The 15,702-nt window shown below is 49.5% G+C and overlaps 1 protein-coding gene across 2 annotated transcripts in view; it reads right to left on the bottom strand.

The window, feature by feature from the left end:
- Positions 1–4,543: 4,543 nt before the first annotated feature.
- LOC116516382 (serine/threonine-protein kinase SIK2-like) overlaps positions 4,544–15,702 on the bottom strand; it is a 69,431-nt gene continuing 58,272 nt past the window's right edge. For both annotated transcript variants that reach the window (XM_032228819.1, XM_032228820.1), the window contains 7 exons: positions 15,518–15,670; positions 12,830–13,058; positions 10,223–10,507; positions 8,788–8,951; positions 7,976–8,089; positions 7,586–7,677; positions 4,544–6,466 (listed from right to left, as the gene is read on the bottom strand). In XM_032228819.1, coding sequence (XP_032084710.1) covers positions 5,905–6,466; positions 7,586–7,677; positions 7,976–8,089; positions 8,788–8,951; positions 10,223–10,507; positions 12,830–13,058; positions 15,518–15,670 — 1,599 coding nt within the window. In that variant the 3' untranslated portion in view covers positions 4,544–5,904. The remainder of the gene's footprint in view (positions 6,467–7,585; positions 7,678–7,975; positions 8,090–8,787; positions 8,952–10,222; positions 10,508–12,829; positions 13,059–15,517; positions 15,671–15,702) is intronic.

Raw genomic sequence — 15,702 nt, 5'->3', positions numbered from 1 at the left:
AGAGAGAGACAGAGAGAAAGAGAGACAAACAGCTGGCTCAGTGCCTAAGGGAGGATTTAAAACTCACAAGGTTTGTGATTTCCAGCCAAGAGACTTTCACTCCAGTGTGTTTCAACTGTGCCAACTTTTTAAAGACAGGCTCAGCTCCCAGAATTCCCCGTTTCAAATAACCCTTTATCGCCACAACGCCTGCTGTGCGTTTTAAAAAAACGGGAGTGAAAATCCCACATTGGTTATAAAACGGGTTGCTTTGCAGAATGGTGCCATCTAAGGCAGTGCTTTTCAACTTTTTGGCAACTTTTAAGAGGGTGGGACTTCAACTCCCAGAATCCCCCAGGCTGGGGAATCCTGGGAGTTGAAGCCCCACCCCTCTTAAAAGTTGAAAAATGCTGCTTTAACCACTAGGTCCAGCTGACACTTGGTCGTTTATTCTAGTTCATTAACACAGAAGAGAGAGATGCGTTTTTGCAGTGAAATGCCACTAAATACAATTTAAAAGCTATGGCAAATCTAGACAGCATCCTAAAAAGCAGAGACATCACCCTGCCAACAAAAGTGTGTCTAGTCAAGGCTGTGGTTTCCCCAGTTGCAATGGATGGCTGTGAAGATTGGAGCATAAGGAAGGCTGAGCGCCAAAGAATGGAGGCCTTTGAACTCTGGTGCTGGAGAAGACTCCTGCATTGAGTCCCTTGGACTGCAAGGCCATCCAACCGGTCAGTCCTGGAGGAGATCCACCCTGGCTGCTCTTTAGAAGGCCAGATCTTGAAGAGGAAACTCAAAGACTTTGGCCACCTGATGAGAAGGAAGAAGGACTCCCTGGAGAAGAGCCTCATGCTGGATGGAGTCACCGAAGCAGTCGGCGTGAGCTTAAATGGACTCCCGGAGATGGTGGAGGACAGGGAAGGCCTGGAGGAACGTTGTCCATGGGGGTCGCGATGGGTCGGATACAACTTTGCAACTAGCAATAACTTAAAACACCTTTTCTGATAAATCAGCTCAGCACCTTAACCCGTGGAATCCATTTGCCTCCTTGGAAATGCCCAACAGGCTGAATTTCTACCCTCAAGGAAAGAGAGAGAGAGAGAGAAAACAAAACCCCAGAGTTATTTCCCATGGCACCGTGCAAAGCGACTTGTTTGCGTTCGGCATTACTTGTGCCATACGATAATCCTCGGGGTAGAAATCAAATTTGACAAGGGATTAAGCCGCACAGGGAAGCACCCATGTTCGGGCTGGAGGAAGGCGGCTGCAACCTGATTATTGGCAGCCTGTCGTATCAAAAGGGGAGAATGAAGAAGAGGTGGAAACGTCAGGCTACCTTGCTTTTTGGGGAGACGGCCGAGGTCGGTCCCACACATTTGGTTTCCGATTAAAAAAAATGTGTTGTTATTGCAAAAGACATTTATAAGCTAAGAATAGGACAAGAAAAACCTCAGATGATGAGCCTGATAATAAAATGTCCAGAAACTAAATTGGAACAAGCTTGGAGGGCAAACCCTGCCAAAATAATCTATTATTCTCTAACTTTATGGGAGAATATTACAGGGGGGCTCAGTGACTAAGATGCTGAGCTTGTTGATCAGAAAAGTCAGCTGTTCAGCGGTTTGAATCCCTAGCGCCGCGTAACGGAGTGAGCTCCCGTGACTTGTCCCAGCTTCTGCCAACCTAGCAGTTCGAAAGCATGTAAAAAATGCAAGTAGAAAAATAGGAACCACCTTTGGTGGGAAGGTAACAGCGTTCCATGAGCCTTTGACGTTTAGTCATGCTGGCCACATGGCCACGGAGACGTCTTCAGACAGCGCTGGCTCTTCGGCTTTGAAACGGAGATCAGCACCGCCCCCTAGAGTCGGGAACGACTAGCACAGATGTGCAAGGGGAACCTTTATGATTCCTTCCAATTCTGCATATATAAGTTTAAGTGTCATTGCTATCTGACATCCTAATATGTAACAGCCAACCAAACATCCTGGTGGCGCAGTGGTTAGAATGCAGTATTGCAGGCTGACTCTGTCGACCGTCAGCAGTTCGATCCTGACCGCCTTTAAGGTTGACTCAGCCTTCCATCCTTCCGAGGTGGATAAAGTGAGGAGCCAGATTGTTGGTGAAAAGATGCTGACTCCGTGTAAACCGCTTAGAGAGGGCTGTCAAACTATGGCGAAGCGGCATATAAATCTAAGGGCTATTGCTTCCCAAGTCAGAACCTTAATCCAACGACAACGATGGGCCCCCGTTGCTTCTGATGCTGGAGCTTTGATTGGTAACTACGCCCACCTTTGTGAGCAGCTTCCTGAAGATCCCTAAGAGAGAGAGAGAGGATTCCTGAAGATCCACAAGAGAGAGAGAGGCTGCCAATCCCGATGCCCAGGAGCCGATGACCCGGAGCTCAGCAAAATTAAAACAAAACAAAACACGGAAGGTCCAAGTTCTTTATTCTGCATTAATACATTGTAATTGCTTTGACAGAGTCGGGCATGAAAATACTACAGAGGGAGCCCCCACCCCCACCCCAAAAAGAGGCGTTTGCAACCTTAGTGCAGGTTTCCCCAAGCGAAGGCTAAATCCTTTTAACTCTTCTGTTTGTTTGTTTCCTTAAAAAATACATTAAAGAACGTACCACACACATATTGCACTTGTCTCCAGAGTAAAAGATTGTGGGAAACAACCCCCTCCCTCCCCGCCCCCCCAAAAATGACGCCGCACCAAAGTCTCTTCAAAGGGACCTGCGTTTTCAACGGATAAAGCTAGTCGTTTCCTAAAAAAAGAAAAGATAAACAGTAGCGTTCGTGAAACCCCCCTCGGAAGGACCCACACAGTAATTGGACCAAAAGCGGCTACACGAGCTGGAACACGGGAGGAAGGAGATTTGGGGGGGGGGAGTCCTGCAGGCAGGGGGGAGCCCGGCTGGGAAAACGCCGCGTTTTTCCCTGGACCGCCGTTGTTGAGAAGACACCAAGGGCGAGAAACACACAGGCTGTTCAAGCGGAGGGAAGAGATGGAAAGGAGGGACGACGTGTGAACTAGTTTTACATTCAGAGGCTCGGTCCCAACGTGGGGGGGGGGGGAAGTAACCCCTCCCAACAATAGAATGAGGATGGGTCACTCAAGGGTGGGGGGCACCAATCTGCACCAGGTGGCCACAAGGTGGGCTCTTGGAAGCACAGTTGGGAGCCAGACCAGCTCGGTTGACTGGCCTTCAGTCAACCTGGCAAGGAAAGGATCCCATGATCCTCCTCTGATCCACTCGTGGAATAGATCTCCAGCCAAGGGATACCTGCCTGCTCCCAGGGTTCCTACCTGTGCGGTTTAGAGGGATGTGTTGCACAAAATCAGCAGCGTCCTTGCACCGGGAGCTGCCCCCTGCAGGAAAGAATGTTGGCTCCTTAAAAGGGGGGGGTGTCAGCAACGGAGATGACCGTGTCCGGCCCAGCGGGGTTCTTGCTAGCTCAATCCGTTCTGCTGTGAGGGGACAGGCCAGAGGTCTTCATCCGGGGTTCAGAGAGGGAAGGAAGAGCTGGCCTGGGCTACATTCCCCTCCCCCAGATCTACCTGAGGTCCCCAAGATGGCCAGCATGGGGGGGGGCACTGATGGATATCCTTGGGCTGGGGCAATCTCTTCCCCGCTCGTGAAAACTGAACGAGGGACCGATGGGAACAAGAGGAGGCAGCAGACCGGAGGTTTCCATGCTCCGTTGGGCGTGAAACGCCTGGGGGTATGTGTGCGCGCGGGGAAGCGCTCTCCAAAGGCACCAGCCCAGCACCATGGGAACACGGATTCCTTCTCCAAGGGGTTGGAGCTGAGGAGGAAGGGAAGCAACAAGGGCCCCTTCGCCCCTCCCGGGAAGTCCCATTTCTAAGCGGTTCCCGATGAGATCCGTTGGGCGTTATTTCACGGAAACGATTTCATCGCGCCGATTTTGGAGAGCCGCTCCGGGGTCCGACTGTAGCTGCTGGGGGACATCGTTATGGGGGCAACCACTTTCTCTTCTGTCAAACTGGCCCAAACTTTGCAAACATAGAGCAGAAGAGATCTAGGCCATTTGGGGTTGAAGGCCTCTTCCCCAAAATTTTATTGCAGTTAACCTACTACAACTGGGTTTTTCCCAAGCTTGGCCATTTTAAGATAGGTGGACTTCAACTCCCAGAATTCCCCCTAGCTTCTGGCTAGGGGGAATTCTGGGAGTTGAAGTCCACCCATCTTAAAAATGGCCATGATTTGAGAAATGCTGTCCTACAGCATCCATCAAATGGGCCAGCAGATCCCTGGAATGGATCCCCAGAACCTTGCTTCCCACCAAGCTAATTTTGCCGAGTGACCCCCCCCCCCCTTTTCTTTTTGTTGTGCTTAAAAACATTCGAGGTTGTGCTTCAATTTTTACCCAAGTTCAAAGAGGCGGCTTCCAACCCGCCGGTGTGTCTCAAACGCTAAGCCCCGCCCCCTCCTCTTGGAACAAAGTATGTTTTTCCTAGAGAGGCCTGTCGAAGTGATGAACGAGTCAATGGTTACCGATCCTAAATATTGCTGTAATACTTCTTCTATTTCCCCCCCCCCCAAAGGGAAATGAAAATCAGGTCTCTAGATGAGGGGGGTCAGAAAGAATTATGGTGGGGGGCGAAGGAACCCGAAGCCCGCATTCCACACGGTGGAACCTGGGCTCTGAAGGGACTTTGGTGTCAGCCTAGACAAGAGATATGGGGTGGGGGGTTTAAAAAAAAGAAGAAAAGAACTTCAGAATTAAAAAAAGAGAGAAAGGGCCTTAGAAAGAACCGGGGGGGGGGGGGGAAAAGGCACGGCACTATCACTTCACATGGGTTTTCTGATAAGTATATTCTGCTTTGTCCTTAAAACACTACACCCCTAAATAGTTGCCCAAATATGCAAAGACTAAGAACCATCACCAACGCAACACTCTTGAAGTCCAAGTGGGTTTGCTTCCTCTAAAAAAAAAAAGAAAAAGAAGGAAAAAAAATAAAATAAAGCTACCAAGGGCAGCTTAGAACAATTTGTCCAGTGATCAAGTCCTTCCCAAGCTTGCTTTGATGCTGCTTTAGCTTCAGAGTCCTGGTTCTCCTTCCTTGCTGACCTCTGGAGGACGACTTCAACGGTCCTAGGTGTTGACTCCCGAGCGGAATTTCAAGAGGGACCGATGGGAAGCTTTCGTCGGCAACCCGGGGAGTTCACAAGATGTGCAAAGTTTTGGCGTCCCCCCCCTGCAAGTCATCCGGCCAACGAAAGAAAGAAGTCCCAAGAGTTCCTGCAAGTCCTCTGAAGAACATCTACACAAAGGTTCAGGAATGGTGGCCCTTTTAGGACTTGTGGACTTCCACTCCCAAAACTTCTCAGGAATTCTGGGAGCTGGAAGTCCACAAGTCCCAAGAGGGCCATCGTCCCCCCACTTCTGATCTACAGCCTAGCCTAACTTAGCAGACCAATTCTGAAGCATCCTACATTCCTGTCTGGCTTCCGTCTCGGCCAGATTCCAATGGGAAAAATAATAATAATAATAATGTATTGCTTTTATTGCCAAGTATGGTGTAGAGCAAATTCACTCCTCTTCCTGAATTCTCCCAGGCTTTCCTCTGACAGAGGTTGAGTGGAACACCCAAGATTTCTGGAAGGACCAGAGATCCTCCTAGAAGCGAGAAGACCTTCTCAGACGCGGGTTGCCCCCGTCCCTTCAAGAGTCGTTCTTTGTTCTGTGTGAAGGTGCAGGGCCTGCCTTCAGCCCCTCCTGGGAAGGGAAGCCCTGGCCCTTCTCCGCTAGTACCAGTTCAGAGGGTTAAGATCTTCATCCATGAAGCTCGGAGAAGCAGCCATGGAGTCCCGGTGGAAATCCGCGGCCACGGTGTGACTTGAGTTCGGCCCACCGTCGTGCCCCTTCTCCAAGAAAGCTCCCCCTTAAGCGGCTAGTTGACCAAGACGTAGCCTCCGTGTTGGGGATCGACCGTCTCCATCATTTCACAGTCCAGGAGCCCTGGCAACTGGGCCAGGTTTAAGGGGTCGTAGCTGGACTGAGGCCCAGGAGGTTCTAAGCCGCCCTGGACGTTGGTCATGGCGACGCCACTCTGCTGGCTGGGGTCCAGGGGAAACTGAGGCTGGCCGGCATAGTCTAGGTCGGGGGAGAGGCCGAGCGGCCCTTCGCAAGTCGGATAGGGATACTGCTGCTGGGATGGAGCCTGGGGGGAGCCGTGGAGGGCGGGGGGAGGCTGCAGGTCGAGCTGCAGCTTCTGATACTGGCTGAGGAAAGGGCCGTATTGCATGTCTTCGGCAGACGGAGGCTCCATGACGGGGCTCAAGGGTGGCACCAGGTTGAACTGGGAGGGAGGGAGAGGAGGAGGAGGGGGCTCCTCGTGGCAAGGGAGGGGCAGCTGGCTGGAGCGGGAGTAGGTGCCCTCGGCAATCTGCATCTGGTTGAAGTAGGTCTGCAGCTGGGATTGCTTCTGGAGGAAGAGGTGCTTCTGATACAACCTAAATCAAGAGGTGGAGAATAAGCGGGTTAGTCTGCTTTTCCCACAGGCTCTCAGCATCTTAGAATAGAGTAGAATAGGAATAGAACAGATTTAGAATAGGATAGGATAAAATAGGATAGGATAGAATAAGAAATAAAGAATGAATAGAATAGAATTCTTTATTGGCCGAATGTGATTGGACACTCAAGGAATTTGTCTTTGGTGTAGATGCTCTCAGTGGACAAGAGACATTCGTCAAGAATCATAAGGTACAACACTTAATAATAGTCACAGGGTACAAATAAGCAATTAGGAAACAATGAGTATAAATTGTAAGGACACAAGCAACAGTCCTGCAGTTATAAGTGGGAGGAGGTGGGTGAGAGGGACGATGAGAAGACTAATAGTAACAGTAATGCAGCCTTAGTGAATAGTTCAACAGTGTTGTGGGAATTATTTGTTTAGCAGAGTGATGGCATTTGGGAAAAAAACTCTCCTTGTGTCTAGTTGTTCTGATGTGCAGTGCTCTATAGCGTCGTTTTGAGGGTGGGAGTTGAAACAATTTATGTCCAGGATGCGAGGGGTCTGTAGATATTTTCTCAGCCCTCTTTTTGACTCATGCATGTTACAGACCCTCAATGGAAGGCAGGTTGGCTGTAATTGTTTTTTCTGCCGGTCTGATTATCCTCTGAAGTCCGTGTCTGTCTTGTTGGGTTGCAGAGCCAAACCAGACAGTTATGGGGTGCAGGTGACAGACACATCTCCAACCTTGGCCACTTTTAAGACTTGTGGGACTTCAACTCCCAGAATTCTCCAGCCCAGATTGGCAAGAGAATTCCATTAATTTATTACCGATGAGCCTGTACTGAATGGGGAGGGAAGATCTGGGCTACTTAGGTTGAGGCGGCTTTTCTTCCAGCACCAAAGGGAGATTCTATTCTATTTCCGCCCTGAGACTCTTTGAGAGTGGGTGGCATACAAATTAAATCAATCAATCAATCAATCAAATCAATCTATATCCAGTGGAAGAACCCGCTGTTAAGGCGGGTTGTGTTCTCCTGAACCTGCACTGCTCATTCAGTCTCTGCAAATGGGGAACGGCTGGCATCCTGACCCCCTCCCTGAGCTTGGGGCTCACCTGTGCTCCTGCAGCTGCTGTTCCAGGCTCCGAGGGATCTCCTTGCAAAACATCTGGCAGGCGTGCTGGGCTTTGGAAAGCAGGCTGGGCTTCTTGGGAGGAGAAAGGGGAGAGAGAGAGAGCTGAGAATGGCATTTCGGAGCTGCCCGTCGGAAGCCTTGGCAAGTTGGGTGGAAAGCTGAATTGGTGAGTTGGTCTAAGCCTCCCCCATCCCCTCCCCGGGCCTTTCGACTTGGAGGGGGTGGGGGAAAGCAAGGGCTTTGCAGATAAGAGACAGACCCTCCCCTCCTGCCCTTCCCCACTGAATGGATCTGAGAAGGATGGGCAGCCTTCTCCTACGGAAGGACCCATTTCCGTTGGCTTGAAGGCTTTCCAGGAAGGGGAACCTACCTGAAGCCGGTGCTGCAGGTACTGCGTTTCTAAGCTCTGGCGCCTGGATAGCAACGGGGGATGGAGGCTGCCGGGGAAGTTGGAAGCCGCCTCCTGCGGCAAGGATGCCTCTTCCTTCGGGGGAAAAAGAGGGGGAGGAGGACACCTTACTAGCCAAACGATTGTTCTGACCAAAGCTTCCTTAACAAGCATGAAATGGAGTCTTGGTCCCGGCAAACCCTCTTTTATTTACACGACTGGGAATTCCTTTCATTCACAGTCAGCAAGGCCCAGCAAACACTCTTTTAGAGGAATATCTATCAACACGAACCTTATCTCGCCTGGAGAGCTACCAGATAACTAGTTTCCAAAGGCAGGACAAGGCAAAACTTGGCACAGAGTCTCATATAGTCACAAACAGAACTTTTCACTCTTGAGATGACTGAAGGAACAAATTCATCCCTCTGCTGTGGCTCCCTGTCGCCAGTAGGCTCCAAAATGGATAGGGCTTTCGGTTAGGACAGGAAGAGGAAAAAGGACGCCATGCTAGGAGGAGACTCTATGGTGGGGGAACCAGACTTCTAGTCGGTCCAGAATTGAATGGGGGCTCCCGTTTAGGATCCTTGTGGCTCTTTGAGTGCTTAAGGTTGCCGACTCTCCGATCCCCAATATTCAGAATTTCACAAGCTATTGGTTCAGCCCCCCCCCCCCCTAAAACACCTGCACTCCTTCCATGGTAGCTTCAGGAACAGGTTTATAATGTAGGAGCTCGGCGGGGGGGCTCCAGGGACCAACACCAACCCAGACGATGAAGTTGCTCTCTAAGGACCTACCTGCCGGGAGCTGCTTTCAAGGTCCTGGAAGTGAGGAGAAGCGGATTCCAGAGAAGGTTCGTCTTCTGACCTCATCTGGTCATACAACATCTGGACTTTGTTCAGCTCCAGGATGCCTTTGGTTCTGGCCAAGTTCTGAAGGTGTTGCCTGAAGGCTACAATTCCTGTTGTTGGGAGGTTAAAGAGCAGAGGGTCTAATGGAGATTCTCTGTCCTCCAGGTCAATGTTGTCCCAAAGGCGCATTTTTCTTTTAATATACTTTTTATTGTTTATATATCAACATATTGAATGCAGTGTAATTGTCCTGGCATTTCACTTGCCATAAAAACCAAAGTGAAATCGAATGACGTATCTACTATTTTAAACAGTGCTAGTTATTCTAACACAATAATGCCTATATAGCAGGGGTGAAATCCAGCAGGTTCTGACAGGTTCTAGAGCAGTGTTTCTCAACCTTGGCAACTTGAGGATGTCTGGACTTCAACTCCCAGAATTCCCCAGCCAGCGAATGCTGGCTGGGGAATTCTGAGAGTTGAAGTCCAGACATCTTCAAGTTGCCAAGGTTGAGAAACACTGCTCTAGAGCACTGTAGCAGAAAGTTTTGAGTAGTTTGGAGAACCGGCAAATACCACCTCTGGCTGCCCCCCGAGTGGGGAGGGAATGGAGAGATTTTGCAGTATCCTTCCCCTGGAGTGGATATATATATATATGTTATATTTGTGACTTGACTTAAGTCTTTAGCGTCGGTACGGCATCGCCAATCCCTTCGCTGTAGAGTCGCATGCATCCCGAATCAACGGGATCCATGATTCTAGGCTGAGTACTACTTGAGCTCGCCGGGCCCAAGAGTCGACAGAGCCCCTTCTGTTGGAAAACGGTGGGCACCTCGAGAAGACAGGGGTTGTCTTGATAATGAGAGGCTATATTTTGCGCGTCAATTATCCTTTATTATATTTGTGCTGATAAATAAATAAAGGGAGACTAGTATAGATCTATTTCAAGCTATTTAGCTCTCATCAGCTAGCCATACCCTTGCTGGGAATCGAACCTGTGCTCTATTGCCTCTTAGGCAGATGTGTTAACCATTGAGCTACAGAGCTCGACTCCTTATCAGCCAGGCCAGGGTGAAAGGTATATATTTAAAGTCATACCAGGGGGGCATACCAGGGGTTGTGACTTTAAATATATATATATAGTATCTCTTTCCAAGTCCACCTAACTATTTTTTTTTCTGTATTCCACCTTCCACCCGGTGTTTCTAACCATGGATAGAATCTTTCCCAAGTTCTGCAGGTTTGCAAGAGACAATCCCAAACCTCCGTTGGCCAACCCAACCCATCGCGGCCCCAACTCCTGCATCCCGTGGTCGAGAGAGCCTTTGGCCATCAAGGACCACCTGTACCCCTCTTGACGCCCCTCAATCCACAGCCGTTACCTTGTGTCAGGGATGTGTCCGACGCCCTGCGCCCCTCTCGGAAGCTGACCGGGGAGCGATTGTGGGCTTCCCTTTTCTGGGCCGCCAACGCCTGCATCGCCGGATTGGGCGGTCTCAAGCCAATGAAAGGGGGGTTCATCCTGGGAGCTGGTGGGTTGGCCAGAACCATTTCCTTCAAGGAGGAGGTGTCTTCCAGGAAGTTCAAATCCCTCTGGATAGATCCCATGTCGTATTCCGAGTCAACGCTGCTCAAGGGCTGGTTCTCGTCCATGGAGAAGACTTTTCCTACAGGGCCCGAGAAGAACAGCAAGAAACAGAATTAGCCACCATCCTCCCACCAGGGTCGTCGTCTCTAAAGTCCTAGAAAGGCAACTGACGACTTTGCAGGACCTACAAGAAAGAGTTTTTTTTTCTCAGTATTGGGTTTCACTTATAAGCTACTTTTGACCTAAAGAATGTGGCCAAAGTTTCTCCTCTAACACAGGGCTCTCCAACCTGGGCAACTTTAAGACTTGTGGACTTCAACTCCCAGAATTCCCCAGCCATCCGGTCCTGCTTCCAACTGGGCAGAGAGAGAGTGAGCCCCCTGCTTCTACCCCGCTGAAGGCAGGCAGCAGAGGGAGGGCTCATCCGGCATCCTCTGGAGCTCTTCACCAGACCAAGCCAGACCTTGGTTTCAACACTTGGTTCAAGCAGATGATCTCCCTTGGCCCCTGGAAAATCCGTAGTTGACATGCCTGTCATGGCTTTAGAGGGATGAGCCTCGTAATGGTGGTTTTGCCAAATCCTACTTCTTTCTTTTCTTTCTCCTTCCTTCTCTCTGTCTCTTTCCTTCCTTTTCTCTTCCTTTCTCTCTGTCGCTCCTTCCTTCTTTTCCTCTTTTCTTTCTCCTTCCTTCCCTCCCCTTTCATTCTCTCTCACCTTTCTCTTTTCTTTCTCTCTCCTTCCTTCTCTTTTCTTTCTCTCTTCCTTCCTTTTCTCTTCCTTTCTTTGTCTCTCCTTCCTTCTCTCTCCTTCCATTCATCTTTTCCTCTTTTCTTTCTCCTTCCTTCCCTCCTTTCCTCTCTTCCTTCCTTTTCTTTCTTTGTCTCTCTCCTTCCTTCTCTTTTCTTTCTCTCGCCTTCCTTCCCTCCTTTCTTCCTCTCCTCCTTCCTTTTCTCTTTCTTTGTCTCTCTTCTTCCTTCTCTTTTCTTTCTCTCGCCTTCCTTCCATCTTTCTCTTTCTCTCTCTCCTTCCTTCCTTCCTTCCTTTTCCTCTCTCTCTCCATTTCTTTCTCAAACTAGGCCGCCCTTTCGAGCGTGGGCAGCCCTTCCCTCTTGCAGACAACTAACATATGCCACGCAAACGGAAACCCGTGAACCGAGAGAAAAGTTGTTCTCTTGCGAGGGCTTTTCTGTTTGCCACCAGCCCAGCGGAGCCCTTGCCAGCTGGTGGCTTCTGAGCTGACACTGTTTGCTCTCCCCAGTCTGTGCACCCTGTCATGAGACACGGCTTGGCACAGCAGGCAGCCACCATCTGTACGGTTATCCCCCTCGGGTCTTCCTCCAAAGCACATCCACGGCTGGCTCGCAAGGCAGGCAGAAGACTCACGGGTCCTCCTTTCCTGGCGGCTGAATTCAGTGGGTCGTAAAACCGAGTGGGAGGCCCTTCTCCTGCACCCCTTCAGTGGCCTGTAGGGTAAGATCTCCTACTGGTTTCCTCAGCTGGTGACATAAAGTCAATGAGATTACACACGGAGCGAGGGCTGCTCTTCAGCCTTAAGTGGGGCTTTGCTAGATCAGTGTGGCAGCACCAGGAGGCTTTCGAACAGAGGTTGGACAATCCTCTCTTTGAAATGGTAGAGGCCCTAGAGCAGGGAGTTGGTCTAGAAGACCTCCAAGGCCCCTTTAATTCAATTCAATTCCATTTATTAGATTTATAGGCCGCCCAATCCCGGAGGACTCCGGGCGGCTTACAAAGAACAAGAAAAGAAAGCAGAATAAAATAAAAAATAATTTAAAAATTCACCAACACGCATACGTTCTGATCGGGGCTGGACCCTACATAATAAGGTCAACAGCCCCAGGCCTGCCGGAACAGCCAGGTTTTAACAGCTTTTCTGAAGGCCATGAGGGTGGGTGAGGTCCGGACCTCTGGGGGCAGCTGATTCCACAGGGTCGGAGCAGCCACAGAGAAGGCTCTCCTCCGAGGCCCCGCCAGCCGACACTGTCCGGCTGACGGTGTCCTAAGGAGGCCCACCCTATGGAATCTTATCGGCCGTTGGGAGGTATGTGGCAGTAGGCGGTCTCGCAAATACGCTGGTCCTGAGCCATGTAGGGCTTTAAAGGTAATGACCAACACCTTGAATTGAGTTCGGAGACCAATTGGCAGCCAGTGCAGCTCGCGGAGGACAGGTGTAACGTGGGTGTACCTCGGTACACCCAATATCGCTTTACAACTCTGTGATTTTATTACCAACCTTCCTCAACCTGTCGTGGTGGGATGGTCCTTCCAGACCTTCCCAGAGAGCATAAGGGGTGGGTGGGGGGTGGGAGGTTGGATCAGAAACGACCCCTTCGCCTGAAGCTCTGATCTCCAATCCTGGACCCTCGGACCTTCGTTTCGTACCTGGGCCTGGCATGGCCAAGAGGGGGTTGGTCACTTCTGCCAGGGTATGTCTCCTCTTCCCACCGCGAGATCCTTGCAACGCCTCGAAGGCCTGGGCAGGATCCGTTTCGGATTCCCCTTCCGCTTCAATCCCTTCATCGATGGACGTTTCCATCATGCTGGTGGGGAGGGACTGGCACCCCTTCCTCACCATCATCGGGGGGACAGGATCCAGCAGGCAACCATTCACCTGATGAGGAGGAAGAGGGAGAAAGACATTAAAGAGTATGGTTTTAGTACGGAAGATTCAGAATTAGATAGGATACTCGTGGGAACGGATGAAAAAAAATGATTAAAAATTGTACAATTACTTACTTAGAATAAACCTAGAAGAAGAAGAGGTTAAAGACACAATAATAAGGGGCAAAAAACTTTGGATATACAATAGAACTATAAAAATGGCAACAACTATGGGAAAGGAACTATAAAATGACAATGGCGACAGCATACAAAGGGAATTTATATAAAATGTCTTATAGATGGCACATGACACCGGAAAGATGAGCAAAAATGTTTAAGAATAAATCAGCTAAATGTTGGAAATGTCACCAACTACCAGGAACATATTATCATATATAGTGGACATGTAGAGATGCAAAAAGCTACTGGGTTAAAATACAATCATGGTTAGAGAAAATGATACATCAGCCCATAGAATTTAAGCCAGAGATATTCTTATTGGGTATTCTACCAGAGAAATATACTAAAGAAGACTCATATCTGATTGTACAAATAATAACAGCAGCTAGAATTGTATTTGCACAAAATTGGAAAGCAGGCAAAATCCCATCAGAAGGAGAGATAATAAAGAAGATGTTAGATTGTGCAGAAATGAATAGGTTGATATTGAGAATAAAGGACAAAGAGGAATCGGTGTACTACAGGACATGGGGGAAATTTTATGATTGGCTTGAAAAAAGATACAAATAGAAAGGAACAAAGGACAAAACAACTCAGACGACACATTATTAAATCAGGGGGCGGGGAAATAAAGTATGAAAATGTAAATATACAGGCGGAAAAATGATATGAATTGACAAATGTTAAATAGCAATTATAAGAATGTATATTTAAGAATGAATTTGGAAGGAAAAATAAAAAACAACTTTTTTCAAAAAAGAAAAAGAAAAAAAAGAAACCCGGGGGTGGGGGGATGGACGTTGAAGAGAGGAATCTGCACGCAGGCTATTCGTTTAGTGACGAGATGACCACATACAACCATTTATTGAGTGACCAAACTTAAAACGCACTGAAGTAACTTAGGAGTAACCCACGCATTTGTGACAATCAAAGCGCATGACACCATGGTCATGGGATCAAACATACAACTAAGAGTTGATTTAAAATAGCCAGAGTGGCGCAGTGGCGAGAACACAGGCTGACTCTGCCAATTGCCAGGAGTTTGATCCTGACTGGCTCAAAGTTGACTCAGCCTTCCGTCCTTCAGAGGTGGGTAAAAGGAGGACCCAGATTGTTGGGGGCAATTAGGCTGACTCTGTAAACCGCTTAGAGAGGGCTGTAAAAGCACTGTGAAGTGGTATATAAATCTAACTACCCTTCCTTCCTTCCTTCCTTCCTTCCTTAATCCAGTATTGCAGGCTACTTCTGCCAATTGCCAGCAGTTCGATCCTGACCTGCTCAAGGTTGTCTCAGCCTTCTGTCCTTCCGAGGTGGGTAAAATGAGGAGCCAGATTGTTAGGGGGCAAGAGGCTGACTCTGTAAACCGCTTAGAGCAGGCTGTAAAAGCACTATGAAGCAGTTACATAAGCCTAAGTGCTATTGCTAGTCGGTCCTTCCCTCCTTCCTCTCTTCCGTGTTGGTGCAGTGGCTAGATGAGTATTGCAGGCTAATGCTGCCAACTGCCAGCAGTTTGATCCTGACCGGCTCATTGCCTCAGCCTTCCATCCTTCTGAGGTCAGTAAAATGAGGACACAGATTGTTGGGGGGCAATGTGCTGACTCTGTAAACCGCTTAGAGAGGGCTGAAAGCCCTATGAAGCGGTATACAAGTCTAAGTGCTATTGTTATTCCATCCGTCCTTCCTTCCCTCCTTCCTGTTAGAATCCAGTATCGCAGGCTTAATTCTGCCAATGGCCAGCAGTTTGAGTCTCACCAGGCTCAAGGTTGACTCAGCCTTCCATCCTTCCGAGGTGGGTGAAATTTAGGACCCAGATTGTTGGGGAAAAGGGGCTGACTCTGTAAGCCGCTTAGAGAGGGCTGTCAAGCCCTGTGAAGCAGTATAGAAATCTAAATGCTCCTATTGCTAGATCAGTGTTTCTTCACCTAAGGAAGTTTAAGATGGATGGACTTCAACTCCCAGAATTCCCCAGCCAGCAAGGGTCACCATGAAAGGGAGTTTCTCATACCCTCCATGCTCTTTTCACAAGAGAGTCTGCCCCTCTTCAGCCCCCATCTCTGCTGAAGCCTCAGCCCAAGCTCACCGGAGCAGCCGTGCCTTTGCGCATAACCACACTGACGGTGTCTCTCCCAATTAATCAAGCTTAGCGCCAGCCCCTCTACTGGGGAGGGGGAGGAAATGTGCAGGGAGGGGCTGGATTGCAGCCACCAGAAGCAAAAGGGGGCACAAGCATCGCGCCACACAAACCCCTCTCCCCCCCCTCTGCAGAGGGAAAATGCGAGAGGTCCTTACTTTGGGGGTGTCAATTCTCTCTTCCTCCATGAAGGCCGCGTCCGCCTGGCAGACGGATCTGGGAAAGGAGAAGGCCTCGGCTGTGGGTGGGAGGCCAGGAGACCTTCGGAGCCGAATGTTTTGAGAGTGCAAGTTGACAGGAGCCACGGAAGCCTGCGAAGGGCGAGAGAAAAGGACAGTCAAAA

This window comes from Thamnophis elegans, chromosome 13 (assembly GCF_009769535.1).
Source record: "Thamnophis elegans isolate rThaEle1 chromosome 13, rThaEle1.pri, whole genome shotgun sequence".
NCBI classification, from domain to species: domain Eukaryota; kingdom Metazoa; phylum Chordata; class Lepidosauria; order Squamata; family Colubridae; genus Thamnophis; species Thamnophis elegans.
The sequence above is the reverse complement of the archived record's forward strand: the minus strand, read 5'-3'. Positions and strand labels throughout refer to the sequence as shown.